The sequence below is a fragment of the Vanellus vanellus genome (assembly GCF_965231255.1).
Source record: "Vanellus vanellus genome assembly, chromosome: 3".
Taxonomy (NCBI): domain Eukaryota; kingdom Metazoa; phylum Chordata; class Aves; order Charadriiformes; family Charadriidae; genus Vanellus; species Vanellus vanellus.
Genome location: NC_138907.1, coordinates 32,515,072 through 32,534,055, shown reverse-complemented (window position 1 = coordinate 32,534,055; position 18,984 = coordinate 32,515,072). Strand labels below are relative to the sequence as shown.

General features: G+C 39.6%; 1 protein-coding gene across 2 annotated transcripts in view; it reads left to right on the top strand.

Annotated features, from left to right (window-relative positions):
* The first annotated feature begins 378 nt into the window (after positions 1 to 378).
* The window catches only part of PPP1CB (protein phosphatase 1 catalytic subunit beta), a 32,494-nt gene continuing 13,888 nt past the window's right edge, over positions 379 to 18,984 (top strand). The window contains exons 1-4 of one of the 2 annotated variants that reach the window (XR_014268920.1): positions 379 to 655; positions 12,614 to 12,745; positions 16,152 to 16,382; positions 16,727 to 16,831. Coding sequence is in view for 1 of the 2 variants with exons in the window: in XM_082480265.1 (XP_082336391.1) it covers positions 604 to 655; positions 12,614 to 12,745; positions 16,152 to 16,382; positions 16,727 to 16,831 (520 nt within the window). In the remaining variant the exon portion in view is untranslated. The remainder of the gene's footprint in view (positions 656 to 12,613; positions 12,746 to 16,151; positions 16,383 to 16,726; positions 16,832 to 18,984) is intronic. The other variant, XM_082480265.1, reaches the window with a different exon arrangement.

Sequence of the window (18,984 nt, the reverse complement as noted above, 5' to 3'; positions counted from 1 at the left end):
AAGCCCCGCGGAGGCCTGGCTTGTGAATCCCCGGCTCCGAAGCCCGGGCCGGGCAGAAAGCAGGCCAGGGAAGCCAGGACCTGGGTAGCTCCCTCCTGCGAGACCCGCAGGCTGGCAGATGACCGGCCGAGACCGGCGAGCAAGGCCCGCCGCGCCGCACGCCCACTCAGTTACCGGGAGACACGCGGAACACTAGCGCGGGCGGGCAGGCCGAATGAGGCTCTGCGCATGCGCCCCGGGAGCCCGCCAGCACCTTCTGCGCCTGCGTGATGCCCGGAGCGGCCGAGCCAGGCGGGGGGGGGGAGGAGAAGGGAAGGGCGCGCATGCGTCCTGGCGGCTCCTGAGGCGGGGAGGAGGTGCAGGGAGGAGGGGTGGCCGCGTACCCCCATTTAGTGGTGAGGGAGCGGGCGCGGCGCTTTCGGCTGGCAGCGCGGGAGAAGCCGGGCGGCCGCAGGGGACTGTCGGAGGGGGGTGGGGGGGAGCGCCTCTGGTAGTCTGCGGCCACCGCTCCCTGCTCCTCCTCCTCTTCCTCCTCCTCCTCCTCTGTGAAGCGTCCTCCACCCCGCCCTCTCCCCGCCCGGGACCGAGTCTGGCCGCCACAAAATGGCGGATGGGGAGCTGAACGTGGACAGCCTCATCACCCGGCTGCTGGAAGGTGAGCGAAGGCGCTGGGCGGCCTTGCCTGCCTGCCGCCCCACGCCCGCGCCGCGGAGGGCCAGAGGGCGCCGTCGCCTCTCTCCCGGCTGCCCCGCGGGAGCTGGGGCTGCCGGCGGAGGGTGTGTGGGGGGAAGCGGGCGGGGCGGGTTCGTCTCGCGGGGCGGCCGGGGGAGCGGGGGCAGCGCCTCCCCCTGTGCCGCCGGACCCGGGGTGGCGGCCGGGAGAGGGCTCGGCGCGCCTCGGCGGTGCCCCGAACCCGGCCCTGCCGGGCCTCTCGGGGGGCGGAGGGGCGCGTTTAAGCGTCCTGTCGGCGCTGGTGTGCGCGGGGGTCCGTCCTCCCTGCCCAGGTGAAGCGGCTGCTTTCCTATTTAAAAAGGAAAAGTAAAGGCCTCGCTTTCCTTCTTCCCTTCTCCCCCTCCCCGCCCCCCCCCCCCCCATCTGCAGCTGCCTGGCGGAGGGGCGAGCCCCTGACTGAGCTACGGGCGGCATTCTCCCTCCCTCCCGTTGGGTTGGTCGCCGTCTTCCGCGCTTAAAATTATGCGTATGAGCAGCCTTAGATATGGAATTGTATGTACGGGAGTGTCAGTGGAAGCGGATGGATTTAGTGCGGTGGCATTCCTCTGCCTGCCTACGGGGCACTCTCCAAAAGTGGCTCTCATGGGTGGCTAATAAAAGCTATGAAGGGTTTTGTGTGTGTTAAATAGTCTTTCCTTTAAACTAAGGGGGAAGCTGACTTACTCCCTGCTTTTTGGAGAAGCTGAGGAATTTTTCCTAACGTTTTCTTTTTGTTTAAGTTATGTCTTGAATGTTTAGTCTTCTTGGGCCTCTTCTCCCGTTAATCTTTCATTCCACATTCAACAAACGCCTGGTAAGCTGGAGACGAGAGTACATGCATGGGTATGCGCTGTTCGCTTACTTGGTTGCTGTACTCCTTGGATAGTTGGATCACTTTGCACAGGGCTTATAGAAAGGAATTTATGGAGTATGTGCAGTTTTGGAAGTGAAACAAGTTTTGTAAGTCTGAAAGTTTTGTTCAGCTGAGTTACTACGAAGCAGAGTTTTTAGGGCTTTGAGGATTTTATTAGTGTTGCTAACTGTCCTTTTAGATGTGAAACTTAATTATGAACAATAAAATCGATGTTTTAGAATACATAAAGGCTTTGGGCAATTGTGCTTATGTTTGTGACTTAAGGTATGCAGTATAGTACAGTATGAAGAAACCTGCAGGTATCATCAGCCAAAGTTTATCTTTGATCACAAATAGAGATAAAGCTTCCTTTTTCTGGGTGTTGAAACCTGGATTAGTAGGTAGGATTTCAAGATAAACCAAATAGTAACCTCGTAAACATTGACTTTGTAGTGCAGATTTTTTTGGGGACATCAAAATACCTGTATATTTGTGGTAGTGGATTTTTTTGAGACACACTTTAAAAAATATATTTGAAAGGTACTTTTCCTCTTTGCTCATCAGTAGTTACTTAAATATAGATTGTTTTAAGAGGAGGGGATTCTGGAGTGTTTTGGTATGCAACTTGTTGGATTCTTCTGTTCTCTATTATCTTAAATATTACTCTGCTTATCCTTTTTATTTTTAACTAAGACTTTTAAAATAGGTGGTCCATACCTTTTACATACACCATAAGTACTTGTCTTCAACTCTGTAGCTTTTTGGGGTTATGATTTGATACCTTGTGTCTGACCAACCTAATCTGTGCTTTGTATTCCATAGTACTTTAATCTTGAGGGATATGTATGTGAAACTTCTGAACCAAGCTTTGCTTATAATTTTTCATCTCTCTCTCAGTCTCTTTCTCCCTCTGAGCTGAGATAGGGAAGATTGTTAAGGGAAATGAAGTGTTTTTTTCTCTGCTTGTCACCTACAAACAGCAGTGCCTTGTACAACATCTTGTGTCTGAAAGGGAATAGATTCTTCCAGGATTTAATTGAAAAAAAAAAAAAATAAAAGAATGCATTGTGCTTGAATTATTTTTGCTTCCAGTTACATCTTTTATTTGTTGTACTGCTTGCACACAATATTTTAAGCTGTGGTTTGAATAGCAGTGTTTCACAATGAAGCTTTTTTTTTTTGTACAATTGGCAGCTCACATTCTGGAGCTCATGCTGTTGCTTAGCTGACCTGTTCTGGTAAAGTGAGTTTGGATCCCTCCTCACTCTGCTCGTGCAGAAAAAAATCTATTGACTCTTATCTCTGGAGCAATTAATTGGTTTAAAGCAACTTTTTTGTCTCCATTATTCCCACTTCAACTTTTGACTTAAAGGATAAGGAAACATGGCTTTTAAGCTGTAAAAATGCATATTGAAATAATAAAAAGACACTTTTATGAAATGTTGTCATGTGGTATATATTTAGTCCTTTTGGTTACTTTAAGTGAAATGGTTGGCTTTAAGTTTGAATAGCAGTCTACAATTGTGCTTCCGTGGCTGCTGCACATAAATTTTAAAGGGTAGCAAATACATATCAAAAGCCACAGCAACAGGAAACTTCCCTGCTGTCGTTGGGTTGTTGTTTGGTGACACCTGTTTCTAGGCTGTGATATTAGCTGTCATGAGTTCTTGCTCTTGCTTTAATTAGGTTACTCTAACTGTTTTTACCCTTGTTGCTCAAGACTATGTAGCTTTTGGGTTATATGACACATCAACTTGCTTCTTGATTGAAATTAGCTACTTAGATCATGTTACCCTCCATGTGTTGTTTTTTTCTTTTTTTCTGAGATATCAATATGAGGTGGCATATAGCTAGGATGCTTGGGAGAATTCATGAAGAACACTTCAGCCCTATACACGTGTGTATGCATGCTTATCTTGAATGTGTAGTTATTTTAGTGATCTTTTGAGTGTTGGAAGCCAGATTGATTAACTCCTGAGTTAAATTTGGGATAGTTTTCAGAAAGACTCTACTGAATCATAGTGTAATGTGTGGTGATAGTCTTCTAGGACATTAGCTTTTCATTTCCATGTTCTTTTGCATATACCATGTTCTTATCCTCTTTATTCATTGGTGAATTTAGGAGTGGTAACAGCTTGTTGTGAATTGAATTTATCTTGCAATGTGTCTAGTACTTGGTTGCTAGTTAATGATACCCTGTAAATAATGCCTATTTAGAGGACAGTAAAACTAAAGTGTATGCTGTATGCTTAAAGTCTGAATGTAACAATGCTTTTTCTTATTTCTTCTACCTCCGGACTTGAATTCACAGAATCACATTCACAGAATTAACAGGAATTCCCATTCCTGTTTCTTTACTAGAAGAATGATGAAGATACTAGTGCTCTTAGACATGTGCCTGACTGGTCTTGGAGATACTTTTAGCTTTATTATAAGATTTATTTTGATAAAGAAATCACTCATAAGTGAATTTGCAAAGACTTACAGGTCATGTGAACACAAAATTCCATAGCTCTGCTAAAACACTTTGACTGATGTGTGACCATGAAAGTGAATAAGCCAAATTAGTCTTAAGACTGTTTCCTTCTTGCGCTGGTACTCAGAATCCTAGTCATGGGTCAGGCTTACTTGTGCTACGGTACACAAAAAGATGATTGCCTCATTTTTGCTTCAGTGTGCTGACTTTTCTTGGTTTTGTTTTGTTTGTTTGTTTGTTTTTTTCTTCCTACCTTCCCAGCTATGCCATCTGGTGGATAGATTTTCCCAGTCCATTCTAGCTGTGGTCAGCATAGGAGTATGCACATACACGAGACTGTCATGAGTACAGCAGATGTGGAATACACTGTTTTGCCTGATCTAGGCACACCATGTATCCCTCTGTGAGCTAAACTGATACACCAGGTTTACATTTAAGCCAGGCTCTAAGCTAATTTAAGCTTTGGTGGTGTATGGAAAGGTTCCCTCTGTATCCCAGCAAGGATGCTGGAATACGTGTGACCTTACTTGTAAAGAGGGCTGTGGATGGTGTTAAATAAGACTGCCATGTTTCTGCCTGGGTGGTGGGCTTTGCGTTTCTGTACTGTAAATGTCTCTTAAAATTTCTGGATATCAGGCAGCCAACCTGGACCAGACTTTCTACACTTTCAAATATATAGGTGTCTGTCTTGTTAAACACTAAGGAGTTTATTACATGGAAGAGAGGATGCACTCAGGGGGTGAGGTGGAACCCAGATGTATGGTAGCCTTAAATACAAACTGGATTTCTATCAAGAGGGTTCATTTATATAACTGTACAAACAGATTTACCTTGCCTAGGCAAGACTTCTTGCTTGCCTAAAACTAGCTAACCTATTTCAAATTAACAGCTTGAATTCAGTTGATGGAACTTAATGTGGATCTGCTCTAAACTAAAATTTTTGGTGAGGTTAGGAGGGATACTAGTTCTGATAGTACTAATCCATCAAGAAAGCTGGGAAAATACTTAGCCAAGAAGAGAGTTGTCAAACTTCCAGTAAACATGGAGAACGGCTATTGCTTCAGTGTTCAGCTCAAAGTGTGATTTTTATGATTGCCTTAAAAGCTGGTTGTGTGGTGTTCTTACTGTGTCATGTGATGCCTTCTAAGAAAGCTGCAACCTTTAGTTTTTTCTGATTTCAGAGGTCTTGCAGGTTGTGATAAAGATAGAAATTTGAATATTATTCAATTTTTCAAATGGAAGTTGGATTTTAAATGCTTATGAAATATTTGAGATTTTCCTTATTAGTTTTAAATGCTATAAACCTACTGGGTTAATATATTATGGTCAGTAATGTATTTCTTGTTTGGTTAGTGTCTTAACTAATTAACCTATCCAGCCAGCCTGATGGTCTGATATGATACAGTAGTAGTGCTTGCAGTTCCACAGGCTCTGTAAATGATGGTGAAAAAGAGGCAGTTGTAGAGAAGACAAATAGACCTTAATGATCTGTTGCAGAACAATATAAGCAAACCATGGAGGTGAACCTTGAATAAACAAGGGTTATTACCTGGTTTGGTGTGAAATCACAGGATAATCTGCTATTAGAAAAATAAACAAGGAGAAGTTAATAAGGAGTTTCTTGCAAAGGATGTGTTTTTGAAATGGTCATCAGAAAGAGGAAAAAATAGGCAGTTTTCCTATGTTTCCAGGAGGGTAGGTATTGTATTAAACAGGGAGAAGGGATAGAGAGAAGAATGACACTTGTTTCTGGGTTTGTACAGCAGTGCAGATATCAGCCAGTTCATCTTTAGCTTTATAAGTGCATGACGAATGGGATAGTTGGCTTGAAAAATTCCACTGAAGGCCAAGAGCCCAGTGTCAGGCAGTGTGTGCTGGTGTTCCTTTATTCTGGCTGGCTGTTTTGCCACTTGAAAGCTACATGATTCAGTGACTGTTTCATTTTGATAGTCTGCAGTACGCTTTTTACTTGAGTTATTCAGTGTCTTTCTCAAAGTACAGCTAAATCATTGTCTAAAAGTAAAAAAAAAAAAATCACTTTTTATTTAATGTAGGTAAGAGGATTTTTAGTATTTCATAGTTGCAATTAAATGCTGATTAGTGACCACCAAGTGTAAGTATGTAAATTTTTTTAAAACAGGAAAAAAGCCCCAGCACAATATATGATTCAGTACTGAAGTCAGGCATACTATATTTGGCTATTACCCAGTAAGATCAGATGCTGTACTCAGTGAAGGGGGTGTGTGTGTATAGGGGAATCTACTCTTAACTACAACATGAGGCACCTCTAATGTGGTGTGTATCTGGTTCATAATTTGAACATAGAAATGAGCCTGTTTAATGCCTTCTTCTACTGTTGTGTGATTTGTCTTAGTACATAGGCTAGGTCATCTTAGTTTCTCAGCACCATCTTCTGTGTGTTTTGTGTTTGGTTTTTGGTTTTTTTTTTTAATATCAGGCTTGATACAAAGCTTTTGTGTGTATATCCCAGATAACCAGTTAAATACCTGAGAAATTGAAGAGGTGCAAAAGTCATGTTAAACCCTAGCTTTTTTGTATTACAATTTTAGTAACTTCTCTCTTTGGTACGTCTCAGGAGTTATGAAGTAACTTGGTAATTTGCCTCTGCCTTCCTCAACTTTTAGGAATTTTATTAGGACTGGTTTATAGGAAAAGAAAGTCAAACTTTCAGAAAGAAGCTGAAATTCTTTGTTTCATTAAATTTTTATGCTAGGTTAGCCTTCCAAGTGGCCTAGAATAGGAATTGCCACCTCTTTGTATAATACAGCATAGTGAGAGGCTTCTACCTTATGCTTTGCTAGTTGAATGAGTTTTACATTCAAATCTAATTAAGCAAACAGTAAATATAGACCAATAACAACCATTAGGGTTACACATTTTGCTTATAGAATGGATATGATCTTGCCCTTCAGCCTTGAATTTGGCAATTCTTGTAACTGCATGGTACAGAATGATTGAGATGATCAGTTAGTTTATGGAAGCTCTGTGTAAGGAAGCAGGTGGCCCATGAAAAGTAAATACAATGGGCGGAGGTTGGTGTAGGAACACTTGCATTTTTTTCATGGGCTTATTTTTGTGTATCCCCTGAAGCAACTTTAGATAGTAGTTTCTAATGAAGATTCTGCTGTATAGTATGCGTTTTAAGAATGTAAATTCGAGTTTGGGTAGAAGACCACTTTGTTTGGCTATTTTCCTGGTTAGAAATTAAAGGCTTGGGCAGTCTCCTACTCTGCAGTAAATTTGTGTTTGATGTTAAATAAATCCTACTAAAATGAGCTCACCAGCAATCACTGTGTTCTTCAGCAAAATGCTTAATATCAAGGCCATCCAGTGAATGCAAATTTATTAAGATTTTAAGAGTAATTGAATATAAAAACACAGTTCTTCAGGGGGAAAAAAAACTCCCTAGAAGGCCGTTTGTTTTATTTTTAGTGGGGAGTTTGGATGATGTACTCTAGGAAAGGTACAGGGCTCTTTGCTGCATACACCATGGAGAAAGGCTGTATATTCAGCAATATGCTTCTTGCTGAATTGAGCAAAGCTCTGGCAGGGCTTCATTTGTATTACTGTTGTCCACCAGTGTAACACAGGAATGAAAGCCTGTTAGTTCTGTTACAGCAGTTCTGAAACTTTGAAAACTTGTGTTGCTGGCTTAACTCTGTGCTTTGCTGCAAGATAGGGAGTGGCTGTTTCTGGATGGTGCTGAACAATTTAAGTAAGAGAAAGTATTTTGAGGTAGGAGAAGTTCTGCTTTCCAAAATGAAAGATGCTTCTTAAATCCAGTGTAGGATTCCTGACTTAAACCTAGAAATAAATAGTTAAATGTTGTAGTTGTTAATCACCATTCATTAAATGTTCCACACAATGGCTGGGGGGAGTATAAGGTTGTGGAAATTGCGTGTGTGCAATTTCTGAAATTGCATGCTTGCAGTCTTGTGTTGTAGTTTTGGGGTTTTTTTTTAGATATACTCTGGCAAAATAGATCTCTAAAGCCATAATTTCAGAAATCAGCTGGGCTGGACCTACTGTGAAGAGAAGCTGAACCAGCTGCTTATTCCTTCACTAGTCCTAGCTTAAGGTCACAGTGGATGTATTCTCCAGCTTGGGGAACTAGCTAGGTTACATTTTTTGCTTCATTATGTCTTTGTACTAGAAAGAAAAGATCAGGTCACTGATGCAGTTTACTTTGTGGCCACGCAAATGCATACGCCTGCAAAAAAAGCAGAGTGTAGGGAGAGAAGATGGTTACTTAGCAATAATGCTGGCCCAATTTTTTATGAGACTTAGGAGAAGTCTGGCTGGGTTTTAATGTTATGCTAAAACCATGAGTGGTTTGTCCAGTAAACAGGACATATGTGGTATTAGAGAACACAGTGTAAATGCTTAGGACAGCGGTGCATACCGCAGCTGATTTAGTAATTGAAGAAACTTGTATTAGTGATGCTACAAAATGAGCAGCTTAATTACTTAGAGTGAGAGGCATACCAGAAACAGTGTGACAGAATAAATGTATTTTCTTCAGTTCGTGAAAGAGTATGGCAAAAAGTGATGCTCGTAGAACTTCAAACTGCCAGCTCTTGTCCCACTTTCATTAGTGTTATTTATTTTTTCCTCTCCCGTATTGCCTTATATAGTCTGCTACTCTCTGGCATGAATTTGGAGTGATTAAAAAATAATTATTTTTGCTGAAGTTCTTTCCTGTCACTGTGCAACTCATGTTTCGGATTACTAATTGCTGTTAGACTTGCTAAGGCTGTGTAGATGCAGAGACCATTTTAATATTGAATAGAGCAGCTTTTGGATTACTATAGGATCTATTGTGCTAAAATAATAGCAGGACAGTACAATGCATGTAGTTGCTCTTAATTCTCTTTATTCCCTGCTATGTCACTACGCTTTAAGCTCCTTGCAGCAAAGGCTTGTTCTGGCAGAGCACAATGCGTGTGGGATTGTGTGTTACAACAGGAATTGCTGTCCCTACCGAAGACTTTTATGTAAATCAAAGCTTGTTTACAGCATCTGCATCTTAGATTAAAGAGAATTAATTTACCTCTAACGTTGAGATGCTGCTTCTGTTCCGGGTAAATGACAACCATTAAAAATTATGGTTTTCCCAATGCTGTTAAAGGCTTTTTGTGAGCTACAAATTTTACAATGCGCGAAGCTATGACTTGCATGTTTTAAGAATGGTTAGCTACAGTAATTTGTAAATGAGTCTGAAAAACAGCAGTTACGCTCTTGATATCATTCTCATAACCTCCTCTTAAATCTGTTCTTGGGGATTTTGCTTTTGAACAACTAAATGTGGCAAGAGATGCTCTTGTTTACAATACATACAGTGCTCAGCTGAGTCAAGGAAACTTGAACAAATTTCAGTTGAAGTGTAAGCTGGTGAAAGATGTGCTTAGTCTTGTACTACAGCTGTGGCACAGCTGTTTCAGATGACTACTTGGCAAACCTTTCAGTGCTTTTGTGAATCCAGTAAAGGGCTGAGGCATCCAGGGTCACAGTAGCTTCTAATTTTTCACTATGTAGTACCCTTATTGATGATCAGGGGATTGTGGGAGAAAACTTCCTGTCTCTTAACTATATTATTGATAATAATTCATCATGAAACCCCAGGCTTTGTACTTCTTCAGATGTAACTGAGCTTACATATTTGCTGTGTGGAGCTGCTGCCTGTTGGGATGGAGGGAGAAGAGTGCTTTTGCAGAGGTGTGGTGGCCCACATTTGTTCCCTTCCCAAGGGCTGGAAATAACTGCAGTCATTAGGGGTGTGTTATCTCCTCTTCTGAGAATTACATACTTGCCATAGTTGTAGAAACTTAAGTTATCTGGAAAGTCTGAAGTGTGGTAATAAGTCACTGCCCTGTTTGTTGGTTTGTCTGTCAAGTGCTTGCAACATTTAAGGCTCTCATGTAAAACATAAAGAACTAGCATCAAGACGCTGGATGCACTGACTGTGGCAGTTAGCTAATTTTGAAGTCAGGAGCTGCATGTTCACAAAAATCCAACAGCTCTTAGAACCTCATTCCTATAAAGCAGTTGTTCCATGTTGAAACCTCTGTGTGAGTTTCAAAGGGAGCTAAAGGCTGGCATTCTAAAGTATTGATTGGATCAAAGTTATTTTAAGTATTATGAGTGCCCTCCTTGAACTGCTGCCTCAATTTTGGACTCTGTGCTCAGTCTGGCGCTACTTATGGTAACATTAATGTTGTGTATGGTGGACTTTCCTGGGTTTGAGTTCCAGAACTGGAGTTGATATAACAAGTGTGCAGTTAAGTTATTCTTGGCTTTTATCTACATGAAATGACTTAATTGTGGTGTTGCAAAACATTATGAAAGTAGTTAAATATGGAGGAGATTTTCATTGCTTATCAAAACAGGTTAAAAGAATGCACAGTTTGTAGAAGGAAAATGGGACTGATAAGCTAGTTGTGCTACATGCTTCTTCAGTGTGGCCTTGATGCTATAAGCCATGGATTTAAAATATAACAATTGCTTCAATAAAATGGTAGCCATTGTGTTATTAAGACTCTGCTCTTTCAGGTAGGAGCTTTCTTATGTATACTGACAGTTTATTGTGCCTATAAACACGAGTTTCTGGACTATGAAAGGGATCATTATAAGCTACCAGAATGCAAGCGTATGAAAGTGGAAATTGTTGGAGCATTTTGGTACCTGACAAATTGGGTAGTCAAGTCCTGTGTAAATCAGTCAAGCCTGCAATATTTTTTTTTTGGCTAATACTCCCCATGGGGCTGAAGATGTATCTGTAAGGACATCACTTAGTAGATGTTGGAAGTGTAGTGAAATGGAAGCTTGTAGGCATTTATTGTTTTCTAGTCACCTTGATTGTGTCTGTCTGCCTTTGTATTCTTTTAATATATAAACCAACATCTTAATGCATGAAGAATAGCAACAAAAAAGTGCTACTAAAAAGCTGTTTGCTTTCTCAAGTATAGTTGAAATCTTAATTAGCAAAAGAAATGTGACTTACCATATGGTAAATATCACCTGGTACTGATTCAGAGTTTCACTGAAAGAAGTCCTGTATGCCACAGCCTTGTTCTTGTGGGATCTAATGAGTGAAGCATTTCCAGTGAATCCTCACAGCAGATAGGCTGGTCCTCCTGGTATTTTGGCACTCAAAGTGGCAGTCCCAGGATCTAGTTTCACATCTTCTCTTCCCTGCTTGAGAAAACCATTCTTCATTTCTGCCTTTTCATGTATTCCTGTGGCTGCTTCCTGACTTCAGTTTAACAAACGTCTGGTATTTATTAAAAATAAAAAATAAAAACTGATAGCACAGTGTTGGAGTGGTCAGATGTGCAGTTACACTAGGAGAAGTATGCAGTGATAACCAGAGCTTTTTTGAGCTTAAGACTTTGGACTGTAGTACTAGGTGACCTAGGACAAACTGTTGCCCCTTGTATCCTTTTTTCCTCGTTGCACAATGTAGCTAATGATACTGATCTCCTCTGTAAAGTATGTTTTCTAGCACCGAAGAGGAAATCAAAGGAAAAGATTTGAGTTTGAAAGCATTTGGATTTGAACAGCTAAAGTTTTGTACTACCTTCTGTGGTAGGTACTGCTGTGGTTTAATGCCGAATGTTGCTTCCATCTAAAGGAGATGGCAGAACAGGATGTTCACCTGTTGTAGACACTGATACATTCCGGCTTAGTGGTTTGAACTCTGAAGTTTGGTTTATGCTGAGATGCAAGACTGAACTGGATCAGCCAAAGTTCAGACACATTTGTTCTATTTTGCCATGTCATTAAAGAAACATTAAAGCCTCTGACAGAGGAATCCTATAGATATTTGTGGAGAGAAGCAGCTGCAGATAAACTTGCTGGAGGATGTTGGTTGCAGTGCAATGACATGTGAATGCTTTTGAAAACTTAGTGCTAAATATAGGTCTGAGTACCTGACTTATTGGTTTAGGAATTCAGTTTCATTCTAATTAGAATGTCTTTGTTTGGATGTAAAGGTTCCAATACCTCAAGAGCCATTATATATGAATGAAGGTTTTGTCAAACTTTCATAGTTTTTAGTGTGATGTTTCTTATTTCAGCTGCCAAAAGAGTAAATGTGCCTGTGGGGTTTTTTTTCTTTGTATTTAGCTAGTCCTGTTGAATTCAACAGTCCTAAAGAAGTTAATTTTGTGCTAATGTGAAAGTGTTTTCAGGATTTTGATTATCAGGACTTTTTTGCCTATTGTGAATACTCTAGCATAATGGGATTGTTAATTTAAACAGTTTTTGAAGTTGCTATTTATCCAAATGTGGACAAAAGCAAGGCTTGAATTGTTGTTTTCTGAGAACCTGATTTAACAGGAATGCACACAGACCTTTAAGCACAGGTTACTATAGTACCAGAAATTAATTTTAGAATTCATTGGAATACATAGTTCCAACACATTTGGTAGATATGTTGGAATGTGCTGCTGGCTTTTTGTCAAATATAGATTTCGAATACAGCTCATCTGCACTTACCTATTGCTATGTATCTGTGTGATAGTTACCTTCAATTGTTAAACATCTCATTTCAGTACGAGGATGTCGTCCTGGGAAGATTGTTCAGATGACTGAAGCAGAAGTTCGGGGCTTGTGCATAAAATCACGGGAAATATTTCTTAGCCAGCCTATTCTTCTGGAACTAGAGGCACCTCTGAAAATTTGTGGTATGTAAACTTCATATATATGTGTTTTATGTAGGTATTTTAATCTAGTTGTATGCTAGGTGGGTTGGAAGGATACTGAGATAGGCAAGTGTCCTTGACTTGGGTGATACAGATTAGACAGAGGTCTTCACAATCTTAAGTGTAACTTTCAGTTTAGATTGGATTGAGAAAAGGCAGTTAACAGTTGGTAGATTGCTGATGCTCCTGGTACTATTTAGGAGCAACTTCCGTTGGCAATAAGAGCTGCTTGTGCCCTTGTCTAGTGCAAATTTTGCAGCCTGTCCCTTGTACTTCCCTACGGACTGCTTGCACAGAGCTGCTACTCTTTCACTCACTAGCTCAAAAAGCAGTTAGCTGCTTTACCAAAAAAAAAAAGCAAATGTTTAATGTTGTAGTTGCTCTCTTCAAAGCATAAGCAAAACAAAGATCTTTACATGTTGTGAAATTGAATACTGCAAAAAGTGTTGAAGAAAGCATTGTTAGTCTTTCACTTGAAAAAATACAATTGGATGCAGACTGTTAAATTAGACTTAGTTACCATGTAATGAATTCCTTGAGCTTTACAGCAAGTTTTAACAAACATTGTTATTACTGTCAAATATGGATAAAACTAAAATGTGTGTTCTTTACCTCTCTAAGCCCTTATAAGATGCTAGACTTCTTCAAAAGTATGCTGTTGTTAATAGGTATGCAAGCTTGTAAAAAAACTGCTACAAAATTATTGCAAATACTGGCTTGTAATCATCCTTCAAGTTATTAACAGTAGATACAGTCTTAAAATATAAAATTTCTTGACTTGGTCTTAAAGCGTCATAGTATTAAAATTGAAGTAGTCTTTGAATTTGTTAGTAATAATATGCGCAAAAATGGATTAGATTCTTCCTAGGCTTCTTCATGGCAGACCTAATGTAGCAATGTTTCTTACATTAAGAGAGGATATTACCAATTTCAAAAGAAAAAGAAAGCCAAACACTAATGGCGAAGTAATTTTTAAATGACTAATTGCTTGGTAGGGTGGGGAGGAAAAACCGGACCAGCTTGCCTAATGACATAAAGTTGAAGGTAAAATCCAGCTTTACCACATTGTGTTTATGCTACACTGAAAAGATTACAGTAGTCTCAACGTATTCCTAGATAAAGAAAAAATGAAAACTCAAATTAAATATTTAGATTGTACATAAGTCAAGGTTTGTAAAGTGTAATTAGCCTCCTTCAAAGTTAGTTTCTCATTTGCTTAAATCAAGACGGTTGAAAGGACTGTTAGGTGCACAGTAATAGGGTAGAAAATGCACAGTTGAATAAGGCATTTATTATTTTAAAATTGGATTCCAAACACTGTGATAGCACCGGGAAGTGTCAGGTGCATCTAAATTTAATGTTAGAGCAATTGTCAAAGATGCGTTTAGATAAAAGTGAAAAAAAGATGATCATTTTCACCAAAAGCAAAATATGCAGCTGTAATGCTTTGAACTATTTTAGTGTGTTTAGGCAATGCCCGAGGAACCATTATAGGATTGTCATGTCTTGTAATCAAGTCAGTTCAAAATAAGCTTTTACATCTTGAATGGCTGTGTTTTAATGTAAGATGAAAGATATTCTTATGTAAACATCCATTTTAAAATAGGTGCGGTTTTTCCTGTAAGGATTTGTATCTGGTAGACTTCAATTCAACTTGTGCCCGTATGAAGCTGTATTTTAAAATGCCAAGTGCCTTGAATAGAATAGTAAATACTTCTGTCCCTTTACAAAATTGTTTCTATAAAATGTTCCTTTACCCTCTAAAGTGCTTTGGTCCCTCAGGCTCATGTGTGTAACTGAAAGTAGTTCTAGACAATGAACACAATTATAATATTCTTTCTGTAGTGTGTTTACTTGGTAGTTAATTCTGGTGATGGTGAAGTCTGGGGAGTGTATTGATAGTGCAGTTCTGGAGTACTAGACTCAGCATAGCGATGACTCCTTGAGGAGTTTTCCTCTGGTTGTGGCCTGAAGATTTGTAAATATCAATAGCAATCATTCTTGTTGCAACCTATGTGAAAATGATTTTAGCCAGTGAAATTCAGATTGTTTCTGGAGTTGGATAGTGGATAATGTTCCCTGTTATTAGAAGAAAATTGGGAAGTGATTCCTATCCCTGAGTGGTAAATAGTTTGGGAAGAATGCTGCCCGAGGAGAAATATTGCATTTCTCATGGAAAGAGTAAAGAGGAATATAGCTATGTACTCTTCTTACCATTGTATGCTTTAAGAATTGAACTGGAGAGCATACAGGTTTGAGAACCTTTTTTCTTTAAGATGGTGGAAGAAATTGTAGAGAGATGTCTATGTTGGGTTTTTTGCTTTTTTAAGGCAATAGTAGCTAGTGCTCTACTGGAGAATAGCTGTGCTTGACAAAGTCGAGATTTTGCCACTTAACAAGCAGCAAAAGTGAAAATATATTTATGGAATGCTTAGTGTAAGGGACCAGGAGGTACTGAATTTAACCAGCATACAGCTTGTACTGAAGGATTCTTGCATAGCTTTTTTGGCATTCAGTCACTTTGGTAATGAATTCTATAGTCATCTGGAATAAATCACATGTATTCTGCAAGTTGCTGTAGAGCAGCTTTGGTATCTTCTTTGACCTATGGGCAGCTCACATAATTAGCTTTGGCTAGTCTGATATGATACGATGTGATGTTGTAATTGCCGCACAGAGCTGTTTCATGGAAAGCCTGCTCAATTTTAAAGCTGGTAGTGTGATGGGTACCATGACAGTTATTTTTCCTAAGATATAACTGCAGGGTTGAGTATCTTGTAAGGGATACCAGTCTTTGAGTCTCTGTACTGTTTTTACATGAATAATTGCATCAAAGAAGGAGTTTGCCTAAACGCTGGGGGATGGGAATCTTAGTACAGCAGTGTTATGGGAGGATAAGCAGTTGACCTTTGAAGTAAGTGCTCTCTGCCAGCGTGATGTCCAGTTTCTCTAGTATATCTAGATTCTTTACTGATCTGTTTTTGCAGTAAATAATGTGACTTAACTTTTTCTTCATTGGCTTCCTGGCTATGTAACTGTTCAATTACAGATTGTCTTTCTGACCTTGTTTTAATTTGAACAAATTAGAGCTTGCTTAGAAAGCTCATGCTTAAATGTTAAGAATTCTTTAGCTTTTGGTTTTCAAATTGACTTCATAACTGACATAGCAGTTCTGCAAATAGTGTGGGTTATATATATTTAGTGAGTACTTAAGTTTGTACTATTAAACTTTCTCACCTTTCTAATACCTATTGCCAGTCTGTTTTTAAAGGAAATGTTAATGCTTTTCTTAAGATAATTAATAAAAAGTGATTAGCTGACTGAAGTGCTTGATTTCTGTACTCTTTATGTTGTTGCACTAATCCTTGGTAAATATTTTCTTATTCAGGTGATATTCATGGTCAGTATACAGACTTGCTTCGATTATTTGAATATGGAGGATTCCCACCGGAAGCAAATTATCTTTTCCTTGGAGATTATGTAGACAGAGGCAAACAATCTCTGGAAACAATTTGCCTATTACTGGCATATAAAATCAAGTACCCGGAAAATTTCTTTCTCTTAAGAGGAAATCATGAGTGTGCTAGCATCAATCGGATCTACGGATTCTATGATGAATGTAAGCAAAACCTGTTTCCTTTGAAAGACTGTAACAGACTAATATGGTGTTTTGGAGACATTTCTAGTAGTGATGCTCGTACTGCAAGGATTTCAATATTCTGTGAACCTGCTTTGAAGCTTTCTAAAAGTACATTTCAAACTGAGGTTAAAGTCACTCTGGAGAATTATTTATTATTCTGTCCTTGAAACACTGTTGCAGGAGTTTGAAACCTAGGTAAGCTAACAGAAATAAAGCTCTGTGAAGACAGTTTGCTAACATTTTTAGTCAGGTTGTGATATCTATTGCAGGTTGGCTTTAAGAAAACAGCCTTCCCTTCCTAATGTTGCACACTGTTCTTGTAGGCAAGCGGAGATTTAACATTAAGCTGTGGAAGACCTTCACAGACTGTTTTAACTGTCTGCCTATTGCAGCCATTGTGGATGAGAAGATCTTCTGTTGTCATGGAGGTAAGCTTATGAATGCTTTTTAAAGGCTGTGTCTAGACTGATCTTTGGGTTAATGCTGTACTAAATGGAGTGTGGATGTGCATACCTGATATTTAGCTGGAGATGTTTAACCTTGTATTGTCTGCAAAGGTCGCGGTTATGCCTTGTGCTTTCTGGTGTACCTGTCGGCAGAGAGGTGGTGTTCTTCCCTGATACACATGGCTGTCTGTGCCTGAGGGGCAAGTGCATCTGTAGGCATTCTCATCAATATGTCCCTCTCTGAAGGATACCGAATGCTAGAATCTTTGCCTAATTTGCCACATGACTTGTTGCTGTTACCATCTATCAGTGCAGCCTTAGCAGTGAAGTGAAAGAGTAACTTTCACAAGTAACCCCAGCTCTATAGTCTTGGCCTTTTTAGCTCATTTCATAAGATGTTGGTGAAACCATATGATGTTGTATGAGACCTCTGAAGGTCTCATATTCAAGCCTGCTGCTTGAAGACATTTGTTAGCATTACAGCAGGCCAGCCATGGCTTGCTCTAACTTCATAAAACCTTTGCTATTAGAAAATCTATTTTCTGTGGGCACCTGTCCCAGTGCTACCCTGCTCTTGTAGTGAAAAAAGTGTTTTGTATTGATCTGACTGAGGCTTGTGACTTCTCTGAATATTGGAACTTACTTGGGTGCTCTTCTTTGTAGAAGGAGATTCCCCATGTTTTTACAGGCAATGATGCTTACAGGTTTTTGGGACCTTGCGGAGTCAAACAATTGACAACAATTTCAAATTACTTGTAGTAAGAGCCATTCTGCCTTTTTGCAGTTGTCTTTGCAACTACCTCCTTTAAGCAACTTGATGCCTTGCACTGAGTGATCCAGAGATGGTCTGGTAGGTGTCTCACCTGCATTGTCAGTGAGATAATTAGAGATCAGTGGAAGTGAGAGCACCGCAGAAACCTCTAGTTTGACGGAACAGCTCCATTTGGAATTGGAAATGGCGTGCACCCAAAATTTCTGAGCAGACTCTTCCAGACTATGAGGTTGCACTGATGGCTGCCATCCTGTCTTTATTATCTCTGCAGGTATCTCTGCAAGAGCCCTGCCTATATGGAATGTGCTGTAAAAATGATCCTGGCTCTTCTTTCATCTTATATTGAAACTTCTGCCTTCAGTGCTTGCTAGTATAAGCTATCAAAGTGTTATGCATAATATGCTCTGAGGTATTATCATATGTCTGTAAATACAGAATTAATGCAATGATAGACAGTTGAGTCTCCCAATCTCCAGGTAGCATTGACATGTTAAAGAAAGTACTTGTTTTCTCACAGGTCATCCTTAATCTTGTTCTCAGTCAGTGTGATGTGGTGGCTTTTTATTCTTTTTTTAAGAACTGGTACCTATCTTAAGAGCTAGGTCTCATAGTTCTAAGAATGAGAGATACAAAATCACTTTTGCACTGTGGTAGCTAATTATCAGTGGCTAAAACCATGTAATAAATTTCTTTCCAAAAAAGCTGGTGAAGGAATTAATCTTTTACTATCCTTATACTTTTTTGGATTTTCTTTTATTTGGGAAGCAATAGAGAATGAATGGTGACAAAATACTGTGGTGTTTCAGGCAAACAATTAAGCTTAGCTGGTGGTAGAAGGTAATCAAGGAAGCTTAGCAGGTAGAATGCTATATTCTATGACAAAACTGATAGCTTTTTGTGTATATGCATTTGAGACGTGAGTTATGAGGAAGAAGCCTAGAAAGCTATTTTTGAAGAAAAAAAATATCTTTATTATAAATGTATTTGGGGGGATTAACCTCTTGTTTAATCAAGTAGGAAAACTTTTATTTTGTGGATAGTGTACTTTAAGGATCCTCTTATGAAAAGCAGTATTTACTTCATTGAATGCTGATTGTCCCTTAAACTTGTACAGACTTCATCTGTAACTGAAACTACTGTTACTCACAGCTGATCTGCCACTGTGAAATAAAGTGAAAAGATTACTAAATGCGCTGTGTGCTCCTAATAAATGAAAGTGGACATTCAGCACATAAGTTTTGCCCTTTTTCCACTCTTCTCCAATCCTATCCAAACTGCATTCCAGATCCTATGAAGTCATGGACTGTCCACGCCTTTTCATGATGTTACTACTATAATAAACACTGAGGCAGCAACACAAACC